Source organism: Vidua chalybeata, chromosome 7 (genome assembly GCF_026979565.1).
Source record: "Vidua chalybeata isolate OUT-0048 chromosome 7, bVidCha1 merged haplotype, whole genome shotgun sequence".
Lineage (NCBI taxonomy): Eukaryota > Metazoa > Chordata > Aves > Passeriformes > Viduidae > Vidua > Vidua chalybeata.
In genome coordinates, this window is record NC_071536.1 from 32,716,622 (window position 1) to 32,733,762 (window position 17,141).

Below are 17,141 nucleotides of genomic sequence, written 5' to 3' on the forward strand. Positions count from 1 at the left end.
GGAATTTTAGTATGAAGATGTTCCGTAACCAAGAACAAGAGATTCTGTCTTCATCCCTGATTGCACTGTAGTTACCCAGGCATTTAAAAGCAATATAGTTGGCAGCTGGGAAGAGAGTTAATCCAACTGGAACCTTGGGCTGCTTGAGGGTTGTTTCTCAGCCAGATGAATTCCTGGGCTGTACAGCACAAGTAGGAGTCATGGCACAGTAGGAGTAAGCTCAGGACTGGTACAGCATGAACATCTCATGAGTAGCAGTTCAGCATATTCTGCTCACAAAACAACACACACAAGTACAAAATGTATTTTATCCTTGTCCTGTACAAGAGTTTAATAAAATAGGCCAGATTAAAGACTGCCCCAGCCCTAGAAGGAGAATAAAAGCAAAATGCATGGGCAGGAGGAGGGAGGGTTCTCCATTTTTACAGCAGCTATTTCAGGCACCAAGGTACTGGCTGTAGTCTCCTGCGGTATTTTCAGTTGGTTCTTAAATTTTATCAAAAAGTTATTTATAGAACTCCATCTAAACCTTTTACCTTGTTTGTTTGCTTTCCCTGTTTAAACCTGTTCAGATAGCTGGGTATGCCACAGTAGAGCTGGTCTGTTTTGAAAAAGGTCTCATTTGTACTCTTTCTATTTCACCGAAGTATGTATGTAATATTTGCTATTTTCTTCACAAATTCTGTACTAATTCTCTGATTACCTTCTCAATGCATGCTGGAATTAAACCTGCCTGAAATATTATGAGCAATGATAATTATCTAGAGAAAATACTTTAGTACTGTTGAATAATGAAAGTAGTATGTTTGAATCCATGGTTAGTAGTAAATTCATTCTTTAAAGCCTTTAGATGCTTTAAAAGAGCTTGTGTTTAAAATGCGTTTGGAGCTTTTAGTCTCCCTGAAGGAAACAGTAAATGTTAAATAGAAGCAATTTACTGACATAGCTAATACAGTGTATAACAAATAAAGCAATGGATGTCTTTTGGGAGACTATGATATTCAGAGTTACTTCTGCTTTCATTCTATGCAGTCTTAGGCTTAAGAAAAAAGAAGTCTCCATTCTGTTTCTGAGATTGGAGCGAGTTGCTCTTCTGGAGCACAGTTGCTTTTCTCTGTTACAAAAGACTTGTTTTCACTTCTCTTACTCTGGTGTTAACCTTGTTCATAACCCTGTTATTTCTGCAGCCTCTGCGGGCTCTGCAGCCTTCCTCCCAGCCTGTCCAGTACTCTGCAGTGTCGTACCCACCCCCGCTCCTGCCAGCCTCCTCTGCACAGCAATACTCTGTGGTATTACACCTTCTCTTCTCTGCTCCTTGCACAGGCTCCTCTCTGGTGGCTGCTGACCTTTGCTTGGCTGTTTGAGTGCTGTGTGATAGCAGGGTGGTGCCTGGCTCTCAGTGACACAGCACCTGAGTGCCCGAGATGGGAACATTTCATGTTCAGCAGGAATATGTGCAATTAAGGCTATATCTATATATCTCTATATTTCAAGATACATTATTTCCCTTTCCCTTTGTAAAGAAAGTTTTTCAGTGCTGTTTCATTATAGCCAGTCAGTACCTTTTTGTGTCTCTGGATTAACCTCTTTCCATTGCTTTTTATTGTTTCCTTGTCTGCTCACTCTTCAGCTGAACTTTAATACATTCTGAGGGATCAGCTGCTCTGATTTTTTTCTGGTTACCTTTTTGTAGCTTCTTTGGTAGAACTTTCAACACTCCCACTTCTCTAGTATCCATTGTTTAATAAGTAGAAACTTGAGATAAAATATCTTAGTCTATCAAAAACCAGGAAAAAAGAAAAAAAGTCACACAAAGTGAAACTGAAATTTAGTAAAGGAGAGCTGTTATCCAAAGGAGAATCTGAACTAGATTCGATTGAACTAGGGAGATATGAACACGTCAAAGTCTGCTCTGATACTCTACTGAGTGCATGTTTGTGTTGACTTTATGTGGCAAGGTTTTGGAGCAGGAAGCTGCAGGGATGGCTTCTGGGAGAACAGAATGAGTTGCCTCATGCTGGACAGAGCCCATTTCAGGCAGCTCCAGGGCTGACCCTCCACAGCCCAAGCTGAGTCAGTCATTCACACTGGTGGCACGTCTGAGTGTGCTTGGAAAAGGGTGTGAGGGAGACGAAGGAGAAATAACTCCACAGATATTAAGGCCAGAGGGAGGAAAGCAAGGAGGTGCTCCAAGTGCTGGAGCAGAGCCTGCAGCCTGGGGAGGAGACTGGTGAACAGATTCTCCCCTTGAAGCCCATGAAGGACCATGGTGGAGTAGATATCCACCCTGCAGCCCTTGGAGCATCCCATGGGTGCTCTGAAGGAAGCTGGAGCCTTCAGAGGCAGGTGTTCTGGTAGGACCCAAACTAGGGCACTCCATTCCTGAAGGACTTCAGCCTTTGGGAAGAGCCCACATTGAAGAGGTTTGTGAAGGATTGTATCCTGTGGGTGGGATCCCATGCTGGAGCAGAAAAGTGAGGAGGACGCAGCAGTAGATACATGAGTGGGGACCAATCACAAGCCCCATTCTCCATCCCTTGTGATACTTGGAGAAGGAGGTAGAAGATTTGGGAGTGAAGTTGAGTCTGGGAAGAAGCAGTGGGGTTGAGGGAAGATTGTTTTAGTTTTGGTTTTATTTCTCACTCTCCTACTCTGCTACTAATTGGCATAAATAAATTAATCTTCCTGTGGTGGTCATTGATGAATGACTTTCCTGTCCTTTTCTTGACCCATAAGCCTTTCATCATATTTTCTCCCCCTGTATTGCTAAGGACGAGAGGAAGGATGGAGTGACTTGGGGGGCATTTAGGAGCCAGCTAAGGTTAACTCATCACAGTGTGTACAGCAGCTAATTTTCAACATTAATCAGAAATGGATTATAATAAATGGAATTTTAGCTGAATTCAATAGGGATGTTGCTTCTGAAATTGAGAGTTTGAATGGATGCTAAAGCAGAGAAGGAAACTCCTTCTTGTTTGTAGTAATTTCAAAGCATTTCACATACAGGAAATGGGTTCCAATACTAAGTGCCCTGGCAGTTTCAAAAATTTATTCCTGCTGATGGTAACTTATGTAACATAATGAAAAGGATTGATGGTCTTGGATTGTATTCCAAGTGTAACACCTCTGTAGCTGCCACCAGGAGAGTGCTTTCTCCATTTATTGGGAATGCCATGTTCCAGGGCTGAATCCTGCTTGTACCATACCTGTCACTGCAGGACAAAGTGACCAGGTCAAATTTTACTTACAGTGGTAGTGTAACAGAAATCAGTGTGGTATGGCTTGGGTTTATCCTTCAGACATATTTAGAGCTAAGATAAACTCATACACAGTATCTCCTCTTCAAACTAAGGATTTGGAAAAGCAGAATGTAAAATCTAATTTAGAAAAGCATTATAGTAGCATTTAATAGGCACCATTAAGGAATGAAATGCCAAAGTCAGATTACTATCTAATGAAAATAAGGCTTTTTAAGATGTACTAAATACATGTGAAAGGTGTACTAAATTAGGTTTTAGGTGCAAATTCATATTTCCGACGGTAATTAATACTATCTTTAGCCTGGAAACTAAAAAAAACCATAATATCATAAAATGTGAATGTAGCTAATCAGTAAAATATGGAGCTTATACTTACTTTTTCTTGATTAATTCCTATCTTCAGAATGATCTAAGACTAAGTGGTCTTGAAATAGTTTTAATGTTCCTGCATGTTTGGAGAGTCCACTTTCAAAGTATGAACCAAATCTTCCTGTTAAGCAAAAAACAAGCAATACTAGTTAGTGATCGCTTCTAATTTTCAGGATGTTGCTAATTTGATGCTGAATTGGGTGCTAAGAAAAGGAGCTTGGGGTTACAGTTACAGAAGTTTCAGATTCCACAGGACCCACAGAGTGCAATCAGTGGCATCCTTTCAGATGTTAATAAAACACAGATAAAGAGTAGCCCTGGAACACATTTCTCACTATTGTTACTTGAAAAGATAATTTATCTCTGCGTGTAGGATAATAACTAAATTAAAGGAATGTACCTTTAACTCAGTATTAGAACTTCATTATGTTAAACTCTTAAAAGCAGAAATTTACTTCAGCAATCCTAATGCATCCTGCTATTTTAACTGGGGTTACATGTTTTCACTCAAGTTTTTTAATCCAATCAGAAGATGTTAGTGACACAAATTCTGAACTTTCTTTTTGACAAATGAATTTGCACAATAAGTAGATAGAGGCAGATGTAATCCAGAAGGCAAAATATTTGCAGTGAAAAGAGTGAAGTCTGAACATGAGTGTTCTCTCCTGCTGTCAGCCCCTGAAGATAATTTGCTACTGTTCCATCTTGTTTGCTGTTGTTCTTTGGCTGCTGTTGCTACTGCCCAGTAATGTGAGACGTGCTGTCGGAAACTTACTGAGGTATTTGGCTGTTTTATTTCTTTTTCCTTGAACGTGCATTTGCAAATGTAGTTTTTCCTGTTTTCCCCACGCCTGCAGCAGGACAACCTGGGATCGCAGTTCAGCCACCTGAGCCTGGCGCGGCAGCCCCCGGCCGAAGGCGCCGAGCCCGCCCCGGCGCTGTTCCAGCCCGGCGTGGTGCTGCAGGCGCCGCAGCAGCCGGGCTACATCCTGAGCGCCGCGCCCGCCGCAGCGCAGCCCGCGCCGCAGCCCGCGCCCGCCACGGCCTACTCGGGCCCCGGGCACCCCGTGGGCCAGCCCGTGCTCCCGCAGCAGGGATATGTGCAGCAGCCCGTGCCACAGGTACCGCAGCTCCTACGGCCTCCCGAAAGCTGGGTGGAAAACTGACCCTGCTCTTCTGCTCAGCACCTGTTCATACAGTCTGGGGCTCCCTGTGGAACTGCAGCTCTGCTGTTGTTCTGGGGTTGAGGTCTTTTCTGGGTATGTGTTTTGTAATGAATGACTGCAGTTTACTTGAGGAAAATAAACATTCAACAAGGAAAGTAGAGAAATTGGCTGTTAAAGAGGGAATTTACGCAATATAAGGGATTTTTGAATCGCTGAATTATTTAACATCCATTGTATCTTTTAATAAATTTTGCTTCTTTGTTTTATGGATTTTGCATTTAGATGCCTGCCTTCTCTAAAGCTGCATGCAGGTAGTGACCCTGTGATTGTTCCTTTGCAGATGCCACCCTGTTACTGTACCCCCAGCCAGTACCCGCACTCCAGCCAGCAGTACCGCCCTGTTTCTGTCCATTACAGCACGCAGCAGAGCCAGGCCCTGCCCCAGCCTGGCCAGCAGACAGGTTTGTTCAACTTTTTCAGCATTTCTTTAGAGCACTTTGGGTGGTTTTTCTCCTGTTTTTTTCATTTTAAACTTACTTTGCTGTAAAATTTCAAATAAAGTAGAGGATCAAATGTCAAATATAAAGTGTAACTAACCTAAGGTGGAAGAATTTGAGGCACTTGTGCATGAAACTTGGGATTCAAGCCATTCCTTTGAGTGGCTCATGCTGTAACTTTAATTACAGGGTTTTTAAAATGTAAAAGTTAATAGTTTTTAAAATTTGTAACTTAGTAGCTAATTACTTGATAAACTTGTAAAGTAAGATAAATTAGTACCTTTAAATGATGTAACATTGAAGAGATGTACCTTAACTGGAAGTTCTAAGCTAAAGATCCTAATCTTAGATGCTGTGGCATGAAAAGAGTGCTGTGCAGAAGATATTGGTGATACTGTTTTACTCTTTTTGTCCTGTGATTAAATGTGTCAGGGTATTGTATGGAATATATAATGTGGTTACCTATTTTAGTAAAGACTTTTCAACTGAGTTACCCTTCTATGAATGTTAGCAAGCTTAATTTCCATCTCCTTCATTTCTTCTTGTCTATTTTTTTCCTTACAGATTTTAACTGTAGGCTACCATTATTCTCACAGTCTCTACTTCTAAATACTGTTATGATCTCTTCAATAAGATTTGTATTCCTGAAACAAATTTACTTCTCAGTAATACCTTGGCTCACGATCAAAACTTTCAGAAGTGACTAGTGATGTTTGGCAGCAGAGATCCTTAAAGACCAGGCTTTTATACCAGCTCTCAGTTGAATACATAGCATCCTTCTGAGCTTCCTTCAGGAGGGTCTTTTTAATTCCTTCCCCTGTCCCCTCTATGTGTTGCTCTACAGAAACAGGATGGAAGATCAACTTTTACAGATATTAACTGGATTTATTTATGTCCTATGAAGCAGCATGTAAGAGGGATGGCTCCTCTTCTGCACTTCTTCTAGGAAGTGCTCCAATAGTAGCAACACTTGATGGAGTTATTCAGATTGTTATAAAGTTATAAAGTTTGTTATGGAGTTATAAAGATTTTTTTCAAAGGAAAACAAATTACTTGGTTTTGCAACTTGTGTTATCCACTGGTGTTAGAGATGCGTTACCCAACTGTATTACATAACCTGCTTTCCTTCCTCAGAATTTTTAATAGCTTGACTACTTAATAGCAAAAAGTCTGAGGCTCAAGGGGGATTACTTTCCACTGTGGGGGACACTCTGTGTGAGTAGCACACAAACTCCCCAAATCAGAGAGCTCAGTGTACATTTGTACCCAAACAAACCAGTCTGAATTGGAAACCATGGGGTGATAAGGTGCAAAGGGATAAACTGGTTGCTATTAGGTAAGTTCCCTTCTTGTATGTTTTTAGCTCTTTATATTTTAACTGAATTTCACTACCTGTGGGTGAAAAGTGTCAGCAGATAAACTCCCTCTCTGTCCTGGAAGAAATAAAATAAGGAAGCTCTGCAGACAGCTGCTCTACTGCTTTGATCATGTGCCCTGTACCTGCACTCTGACATGAATGGATCATGTTTAGGTAGTATGGGGATGGTCCAGCCAAACTTGGTGTTTACTAGCACTAATGGGAGAAAGAAGGATCTTACCAGAAACTGTATAATTAGTGTTTGACTGAAAATCTCCAAACTGCTCTCCAGCTACTGCTGGTTCTCATTTAATGCTTTATAGACAAATTTGAATCAGCATTTTAGAAACTGATGGTTCCATGTCTTATGTGTTCTGGAAATACTTCACCAAGATTGTGTATTTGAAAATTCTCTCCCTTGTAATTTTATTTTTAACCATTGATATTTGTATTATTTTGACATAAAGCTACACCTGAAGAGGTTGATACTTATTAGCAATGTGTGTTTTTGAGCCAAAGGCACCACGTTACTTGGCTCGTACAGCAAAGTGGCTGGGCAAAAATGAGAGTTACAAATCTTGCATTACATAAAAGCCATGGGGGTTGTTCATCTCAGGAAGTGGTTACTAACTATGAAATAACTTTGCAAACGCAAATTCAGATAAAAAGATGGCAGCTTCTGAGAGCATGGCAACTGCAGCCACTTCTGGTCTAATGCTGAGGAGTGGCCTGACTTTATTGATGAGCTGTTGGATTCGGGGCCGTAACACTGTCTGAGAGGTTTACATTTCTCACAGTGAACCGGTCTCTTTTTCAGCTGCTTCCTGGCTTCCTTTTTAAAGGGGTTTCAGGTGAAATATTTTGGGAGGTTCACTTTTAATAAAAATGCTTTTGTTGCCCAAAAGATGTTGGGAGAAGAAAACTCTCCTTAAGAAAAAAAGCACTTCCAATTGCCATGTTAATGTGAGCCCAGTTACCATGAGACCTAACTACAGGTTGTTTAAAAATCCAGCCTGACCTACACTTCCTGTAGGAACATCATTTGCAGTTCAACTGGCTTCTGCTTCACTACTCCAGTTACAGTACCTGTAGCTGTAATAGTCATAACCAAGCTCATCAACTCCCAGCTCGTTAACCGAGTGCTTGTACTTGCCTTTCTGTTCTTCAATAAACACTGTTTCTCACTCCTAATGCATTATTCAAAAAATGTATTTCTATATTCTGTGAGTTAAACTCTTCTTATATTAACAGTGATTTCTCTTGAATTATGTAAATATTAAGAAACCTGCTCCTATTTTTACCTCCAGTTTCAGAGTATTTCTGTGTAATGGGACAATCTGCTGTGGCAGGTGTGGGGTTTGTGCTGAGTGCTGCATTTCTGTCAGCCCACTCTATGCAGAGGTGAAACTGCAGCTAAAAATAGAGCATTCTTCGGAACGCTCTGGGGAACCTTGTGGCAGCCAATTTGTATTGTTCCAGTTCCCTCTGCTTGCAGAATTGATTGTATCTGTCTCTGCAAGTGCCAGAAAAGGCTGCAGAACTATTCACGGGTCCATTGCAATTTCTGGGACATGAGGGGTTCAGACTGCAGGTGCACTCTCACAGCACAACTTCCCATTCTGCTGCTTTTTAGGGGCCATAGATCACTTTATAACAGAGTGTGTTAAAGCATTTTGTATATTACAGATATGAAGGGCATTTTGTACACAGTTCAAATTTAAGTTATTAAAAATTCTAAGTACTAATCCTACTTCAAGCATGTATTGTTCTGAAGTTTTTCTAGTCCTCTAAAAATATTTATAGTCTTGTGTGTTTCTAATGAATAGCTGTCTTGGTTTTAACAAACTGAATCTTCTTCCCTTTAATTTTCTGAAGCAATATTTGATAATATTAACAATCTTCTTTTAGTGTTCATTGTTGTCATTTCTATAGAGAGCCTGCTGAGGCTGTTAGTGCACAATGTTCATTGTACTGTGTGGACGAAATCAATGAACATCGGAGGGTGCTGTTCACAAAAAGGTGTTTTATGATAACTGGATTGCTTTCAGAATAGACTGAGCCTTTTTTAGCACACTTTAAAGAAAACCCAAGGGAGTTTTTGCAGCTAAATTTGCTCTATTATAGTTCCTTGCCAAGGTAGGGAGCATGGGGAGTGTCAAGGTCAGTGGCCTGTGAATGTGTTCAACTCAAACACAGACTCTTCTTGCCGTCAGTGCATCTTGACAAGCCCAGTTTTGTTATTCTGGAGGGATAACTGGCTTTGTCTCAGAAACACTGACTGTGTTGGGGTTTTGCTGACCTGGTAAGTAGTGCATACCTGTATGATGGAACATGAGAGAAAATGAACTTGTGTTCTGCATGTGTTTGGATCATGGTAGCAGTTACCTGCAAAATGCTTTTCAGAAAAAGAGGAAAGGGGAAGTTTAGGTTGGACTTTTATAAATGCACAAATTTCCTGTTTGGCACTCATGCTTGGGATGTTTTGGTTTGGGTTTTGGGGTGGGGTGGCTTTTTTTAGGCAATTTTTGAAAGATAGGAGGGGATACCAGTTTAAGCAATAATAAATTGTTTTAGAGACACTATAGAGGGGTGAATACGAAAATCTTTCTTTGTGTCCCTAAGATAACTTTGAATATAAAATATCTTCCACTATGTACCAATATGGCTTGAACTTGGAAGATTTTTCTCAGTCCCCAGTTGGTTTAAGCATTACAGATTTCAGAGGAAATTGCCCCTTTGGAAAGGATTTGCACACAGACCGTATGCAAATTTTCCTGAAGTCTGATTTAGTTTTGAATTGCAGTCAAGATGCTCTGACCCCTGGGGCACCTGAGGTTCAAGCTGAATTTTGCATATGTAGAATTTTCAAACTGAAGTACCTGGAATGCCCTTGTTCACAATACCAGACAATGAATTGGGTTTGACCCTGTCTAGCATGCTTTGTTCAAGTGCTTCCAGCTTTCACCTGTCAAATCAAGGTGTTAATGCATGTGAGCCAGAGTGTAAATGAATAGTGCACGCATGTGGGAAGAGCATTGCAAACAGTATGGATAATATTTCATGCTGAATCCAAATGAGTAAATCTATTAATTTTAATGTTGGCTTTTTTTTATATGCATGATAAGTTCAACTGTTGTGAAGCTGCCAGATTAAACAAGCCATTGGAAAATGCTACACATGTATTTTTGAATAGAACTATGAACTATGTTTAAAATGTGTTCATTATTTCGAAGTAAGATTTAAATGTGTAATTTCAGGTTACCAGATTTTGCCCAACCAGCAGCAAAACTACCAGGGTTTAGTTGGAGTTCAGCAGTCTCAGAATCAAAACCTAGTCAGTGGCCAACACAACAACGTTGGGAATCAAATTCAAGGTGTGATTGTTCCATATCCCTCAGTGCCGTCTTATCAGGTGGGTAATGTATGCATAACTTTCCAATGACTCTTCTGTGGGTTTGAGTGTTGGGGTTTTCTTTAAGTTCTTTGCTTTATGGTAGAAATGGTAGAAAGCTGCAAGCAGGTGCCAAAGGTGACTCTGGGGACAGAAGCTAAAGATACAAACCCACAACTGAAGTGAGAAGAAATAAGAACTTGTCACAAGTGCACAAGTTCTAGTGCTGTTGAAAGCCAAGTGCTGCTTCAGTTGCAGTTCAGAGGGTGGGGAAGAAAGGCTTGGAAGGTTTCCTTCCCACCATCCCACTTTCTATTGTAGAGAAAATATCTTGTTAATTCATGGAGTCCATTGGAGCCAACATTTCCATTTGGGAGGAAGAAGATTGACAGATTTTTCTTTAATATGGTGTTGTTATTTTAGCTACTGTTACCACCATTATTCTGGATTTAGAGAACTCCAGGAGATCTTTCCGTTTCTGGGGTTATTTTAAAATTCTTATATCAACTGGATGATGGTCAAGAGGCAGAAATATTTTCTGCAGGAGAAAATCTTACTGTGTGGTCCATTGCAGGTTTCGGTGCCTCAAGGTTCCCAGGCAGTGCCCCAGCAGACATATCAGCAGCCTGTTATAATTCCCAGTCAGTCCAGCCAAGGACTGCCCACCACAGGAATGCCAGTCTACTACAGTGTCATTCCATCAGGTCAACAGAACAATCTAAGGTAAATTTAACTGATGCTTGATCTCTCAGCAGCTGGGTGCAGTGGCTTTATAAGAACTGACAGGATCTGGTTTTAGTACTGCAGATAATAAAACAATTGTTTTAAAAGCAGACTTACTTACAGGCATTCTACTTATTTTTTGCTCTTATGCAATTAAGTGAAACAAGCAGTACTGCTTTAACTGTGACATACTTGTTGGACTGGAAAACATTGTCTCCATAGCACTTTCAGCAATACTTTACTGCATGCAGTTCCACCTCTTAAATTTTCTGCATTCCGTCTCTTACCCATGAGACACCAGTGTGCTCAGCAGTTCAGTCTTTCTGCAGTAATATTCATATTCACTGGTTTTGACAAAGATACTACATTAATAATGTGTAGAGGAAAAATAATTTGAATCCCAGAAAAGGCTGACTTCTTTTTTGGAAATCTGCATGGAAAAGGTTTAGCTTACTTTGTATTGTAGAGGAGGCCTGCTGGCACCAAGCTGGATGTGAAACAAGTATAGAAACTTGGCTTTTGTTTGATAAATACCTTTTTTTTGTTTTTTTTTTTACCTACCTTGGTAGCAGCAAATTGGTCTGCATGTACAGCCCTCCCTGAATATACATCTGTGTCCCCAAAGCAGTCTATTTGAGAACAGATAGGCAAGTACCTAGGAGAATTCATTAATGCTTCTTACAAACTCTTCTTTCTCAAGTTTTTTTGAACTTACAAATGTGCAGCATTTTTATACCTGGGAGCTTTTAAACAAGCAGCAACAGTTTGAAGCTTGTTCATCCTTTTGAGAGTGCAGACCTCAGTAGTATTTGTGTCATCGCTGCATGGTCTCATCTACTTAAATCTGGATTCCTGTTCTTTGTATCTGAAGGTTTTTTAATCCTTTTCTGTTTTATATTTGAGATTCAGTGAAGTCACAGGTAGGCATAATTCCAGACTTTTCTTGAATTAAGTTTGGTTGCTTGATCTTTTGTGTAATTTAGAATGTCCCTCTCATTTATTAGGAATTCAGAACAAACTAGCAACCAATGACAGCATTTGCTTTTATCAGAATAGTTACGCTGCAGCATTTGAACAAGGAAAGCAGAGTGCTTGTTCTGTAGGAGCTGAGTGTCAAGCCTTCAGGTCACTGCTGAAAACTAGAATCAGTAGAGAGATCAGAAGCTGTGTGAAAGCACCTGTGTTAGTTTTCACTGGTTTTGTCTGCTTTAATGGAAGGGAATCTTTAAATTAAAATTATATAAGTGACCTGTGGGACAAAGGATGGAACAAACTTTTGACAACATAGGTAAAAATAGTAGGTCCAAGAGGATGAAACCTACTTTTTTTTTTCCCCACAATTTGAAGGAATTGTTTTATTCTCAGAATGGTTATCTGTTAGTACAGGATTCTATAGGCACTGTTCTGATTATGGTCCACCAACCTGAGTATTAGTGGTAAAATAGTATCTAACTATGTCTGTTACCTGGTTTTCCCCTGATTCCCCTGAAAAAATACCTGGCATAAATAATCTTTTAAAGTTATCCTTTTCCTACATTTTGCAAGCAGCATTCTGAAAGGCTGTTTATCCCCTGGAGTCCTGTTCGACCTCCCACCCCCTTTGGGAAAGCCATCTCCTCTCTGGGCTGTGTCAGTGGACCCTGGGGCAGAGCTGTCTTTGGTGTGCTGCCCCAGCTGCCCAGGGCCAGCCCCAGCTGAGGGACTGCATCCCAAATCCTCGTGGCAGGGGCTGTGGGATCTCATAACCGAGACCTAGTTCTGCTTCAGTGAGCAAGACAAGTTGTCTTTCTATTGTTATTATTCTGCCTGTCTTTATGCTGATAGAGAGCTGTGGACACAAAAATAGAATATCAAAATAGGTGAATTAATACAGTTTCTCAGTGTAGGCAGGGCACGTGTTTTTGCTAAGGAAGAGGTGGGAAGCTTCAGTCTTCTGAAGAATGAATGAATTGGGGGTAGGTGGTAATATTACTGATTTAAAATTAACAAAAGCTCAGTGATTTGCAGTACATGTACACAGCAAATGCAGAAGTCGTGATTAAATAAGTGTAGCATAACTGCCTGTTAGTCATGTTCTTTTTTTGTTATTGCAGTTCATCTGTAGGATATTTGCAGCCTCCTGGATCAGAGCAGATACCGTTTCCTAGAACATCATCACCATGCAACTCACAGCAGCTCCAAGGACAGCAGTGTGCAGGTTGGGACAACAAAGTTTTTATTGATAAGCTTAAAAAATGTCTAGCTATCATTATGTGGGGTGATTGGATATTTGCTTTTAAGGGTTTGATTTAGAATTAACTGCTGTATTCTATTGCCTCTTTTGTTCATTTTTGAAGTTATTTTCCATTTTTAACCTCGAGGCAGATTAATTTGAAATCTCAATTTTTTTTCTTTGAAATATCTCTAATTACTTTCTTCAAATCCAATACCATTCATCATACTGCCTTGCACGTCTATGGGTGAGTTAAGGCAGACATGGGAACCATTCATTGGCAGTAGAATCACTTCTATCCTTTTCTGAATAGCCAGATGGGTCTGAAAACTTTGAGATTTGGGTTTCTGTTTGACGGAAGGAGTGAGGTACATTTTGGAAGCAGCATATTTGGCTCTTCTACTCAAGAACCATTCTAGATTTCAGTTAACAGAGTAGGAGCAGTGATTTTCTTACAAGGTCTTGAAATCTGAGCATTGTGGGTAGCTTTTTGACCTGCTGGAAAGCTGAAAGTACTTCAAAGCTGTGTGGGGTGTTTTATTTTTATGGCAGCCTTATTTACTGCTTTTACTTTCATAGTTTATAGCAACCATTCAAGTCAGAAGCCATCACCTCCTACATTATTGCCACCTTCATCCAAGTCAAAGCCACAGCAGGCTGCTTCCATTGTGCACTACAGCATAGTGTCTCCACCCTCATCATGTACAAGTTCACCCACTGGTCTTTCCATCATGCAGCCAAAAAAAGGTATATTTTATTGGGATTTTCATCTAAGCCATTCTGTCTAGAACATGCTGTACATTTTCAGACTGCTTTCATGGCTAACTGCTAGAGCAACTGCAACTTGAGTGCCATCTCTGCTTTTTTTTTTTTTAATTCTTCATCTGTATTGCTATTATTGTATCTTTTAAAATGATAAATTGGAATTTAAGTGAAACAGTGGCTTATGGGGACAGCCTGGAGGCCACCCTCAGTAGGTAAATGTTACTCAGCAGAAACATTTAAGTCAGGTTCAGAAGGTTTTGATCTACAAAATACTTGGGTAATTTTTAGAAAGTGTGTAAACAGAAACTTCAATGTGTTTGAAAGCAGTGCTGATGTAGATCTTGTCAATCCATTAAACCTTTATAAATGTTAATATCCAAACACTTAAAACTCTGAAGGTCCAACTATAAAATTGATGATGGACTGGTCAGGAAAATAAGAGCACTAGGGTTAGCCACCAAACAAGAAATTATAGAACAATCCTGTGACCACAGTGGCATGGTCTTTATTTACTGTTAGGGAATTTGATCCATTAGAGGCTTGCTTGGTAAAAAAAGGATAATCTCAAATTCTGCTCTCTCAGTATTTTGCAAGCAAGCACTAGATTAAACAACCCTAGATCAATGACCTAGATTCTGCTACAGATGTGGTGTTTCTTACAAACATTTATCTTTAAAGTGTTTTTTGAACCTGTTTATTAGTAAATCGATAACATGCAGTTAAGTGGCAAGATAGCTGGGTTAGCAGTTCATGGGCAGGTTTGGTTTGGTTTCTATTTTGTTTCAAGTTTGTTTGGCTTTAATTCTGGAAGATGGTAATTTCAGAATGTCTCAAAGGAGCCTTGCACTAGTTTGTTTTTCTGCCCTCCTATCTATCCTGGAAGTGCTGGTTTTGTGCAGTTCTGATGGCCTGGTTCAGACCTATAAACTGGGGGTTAAGGAAGTTTCAGGAAGGAGGAAGCCCCTCTACGGGGGAGCAGATTCTGGGGAATAAATCAAAACTTGTGCTTTTCAGCAAGTGAAGACATTGAGATGCTGAATGAAGGCTTCTGAGGTAGGACCAATGAGCAGGTCCACAGACAAGCAGCAGAGTTGTGTTACAGGGGACCAGACTGTAAAGCTGGGGAGGCTTTGAAGGATTTCTGGGTTTCCCTTCTCATGGGATTTGACAGGTTGTAAAGTGTCTGCAGACTGACTTACACACTGTATGACACTTCATTGTGTCAAGATACTTGGTTAGGAAAAGAATTCCATTTATTTTCATTTCCTGAAATGCTGGGGAATTAGAAGCAAAAGAAAAACCACAATTTTCTGAACATATAAAGTTTTCTTTTGCAGTTTAAATCTCATTTTAGATTGACACTCTTTAGTGATGGTGCTGTAGGTGTTTCTGAAAGACAAACATGTTTTTGTTGGGTGTTCCATTCTCACATCATAAGTCAGAAGGAGTATGCTAGAGTGCAGAGTGAAATACTGAATATAAACCAGTAAGCTGTAAATTACTATCATTTATAAAATATATAAATATATTATGTAGCAGTCATAAACAGAGTTGTTTTTTATTCTGTTGTGCAACAAAACAGAAATATTCACAATGTAGCTCTTGCAGGGACTCCTTAATTTATATCCTCTGCTAAAGTTGGCCAGATACCTGATGCTTAGATTGCAATTTGTAACACCTGGGTAAAACTTTTTGCCATTAGAAAGAAAGTATAGATGTGAAAACATTAATTCAGTTACCCATGTAATAAATATTTCCAAATACAATTTACAAAAGCTAGTGTAGTTTTAATGTTATGCGTTGCTTATTTTACATTGTTTGGTTTGATTTTTGAAGAAGTCTCTTTCTTTTTGTGGAGCCCAGGGGTAGTGAAAACCATAGCCCATTATAAAATACACCAGATGAATGCATTTTATAATCTGTATCTTGATGCTATGACATGGCAGTAAATTGAGAAGACTGCAGAATCCTGCTTTCTGGATGATTAACTGTGTGTTTTAATCGTGGTTTCTGAAAAATGTTATAGAAAGTGGGTAGAGCAGAGAAGGAAATTGCAAACAACCATTTACAAATAAAAAGGGCATTATATAAATTACTTGGGGCAGAGGGGGGAGATGGTTTGTCTCTTGGGCAGCCTCTCCTTACAGCTCCTGGTGTGAAACTTTGTGCAACAGTGCTGGATGTTGAGGTGTTCTCCCCTGACTCTGGAGTTTCTGTGGCTACCATAGGACCCAAGTGGGACAGGGTGAGGGGGTCAGTTTGCAGTATCTGCCCAGAAAAGTATTCCAGGGAGAACTTGTAAGTGAGGGTAAGCTTGCCTAGCCTAAAGGTCTTTCTGATATATGCCATCCTCTCAGAGAAAACATTTTGATCTGCATTGCTGTGCATCATGTAAAACTAGGAAACTTCTATTTTTCAATGAAGCATATTTTCACTTAATATCACATTCTCCAACACAGTGCTCTGACAGAAACTGCAGTGAATGTTGAATATTGTCAACTACTAATAAATAGAGTGATTTCTTCAAAAAATATTCTCAGCAATGAGTTTCAGTGGCTCCACTATCTCTTTTTCTGGGAAGCCCTCTCTAAGTGAACTGTTGCAGGTGTAGCTGGTAGTGGAAGTGTAATTGTACAGAAGATACTGCTCCAGTTTTCTAGAATCAGCAGCTTCTTTAGCAGAACGTGTTCCGTGCGTTCTTTCCCCCTTTCCCGGTGCCTCCCCGTGCCGTGCCGTGCCGTTTCGTGCGGGCAGGGCTGACCGTGCCTGTGGCTCCTGTGTTGCAGCCGTGGCGCCGCCGCCCGCCGGGGGGGTGGTGATGATGCAGCTCAACGTGCCCGGCAGCGCCGCGCCGCGGAACCCGTCACCGCCGCAGAGGAAACCCGGCAAGTACTACTGTGATCACCCCCGCGGGCACAAGGCCACGGAACTCAGCACTTTAGACGGTGCTGCACAGGTAGGAGGTGCTGGTTTGCTTCTCCAGGATGATTTAAAATATGCGTAAATTCTATCTTTTTTCAAAAGTTCTTTTTGGGGAATAAAAATCTTGCTCTGATTATACTTAATAGAGCTATTTTATCTTCATTTAAATCTTTGAAGGCTGTGGGTGCTGTTCAGCTTGTTCAAGTAGTACTTTTTGAAACACTAAGGTGTTGTTTATTCCAGCTGCAGCATAGTCCTCAACTGGGCAGCCCTGCCACCTCACCGGCCCAATCACCAGCACCAGCCCAGCTGTCAAACATGAAGAACATCCGTCCCACACTGACACCTCTTTCTATTGTGTCCCAGTTTTCTAGACCTTTTGTCCCTGGACAAGGTATATTTTTAGTTAACTAAAATGTGTGTGTGATTTCTATTTAAATGTTTTAAAATACAAGTTATATGAGGATTTTCTGATGAGT

General features: G+C 40.4%; 1 protein-coding gene across 9 annotated transcripts in view; it reads left to right on the forward strand.

Annotated features, from left to right (window-relative positions):
* Positions 1-17,141, forward strand: part of R3HDM1 (R3H domain containing 1) — a 77,901-nt gene that overhangs the window by 56,183 nt on the left and 4,577 nt on the right. For 7 of the 9 annotated variants that reach the window (XM_053947124.1, XM_053947123.1, XM_053947125.1 and 4 more), the window contains 9 exons: positions 1,188-1,289; positions 4,487-4,750; positions 5,136-5,256; positions 9,907-10,061; positions 10,615-10,763; positions 12,857-12,960; positions 13,555-13,722; positions 16,527-16,696; positions 16,906-17,056. In XM_053947124.1, the coding sequence (XP_053803099.1) occupies positions 1,188-1,289; positions 4,487-4,750; positions 5,136-5,256; positions 9,907-10,061; positions 10,615-10,763; positions 12,857-12,960; positions 13,555-13,722; positions 16,527-16,696; positions 16,906-17,056 (1,384 nt within the window). The remainder of the gene's footprint in view (positions 1-1,187; positions 1,290-4,486; positions 4,751-5,135; positions 5,257-9,906; positions 10,062-10,614; positions 10,764-12,856; positions 12,961-13,554; positions 13,723-16,526; positions 16,697-16,905; positions 17,057-17,141) is intronic. The other 2 variants (XM_053947128.1, XM_053947130.1) reach the window with 2 other exon arrangements.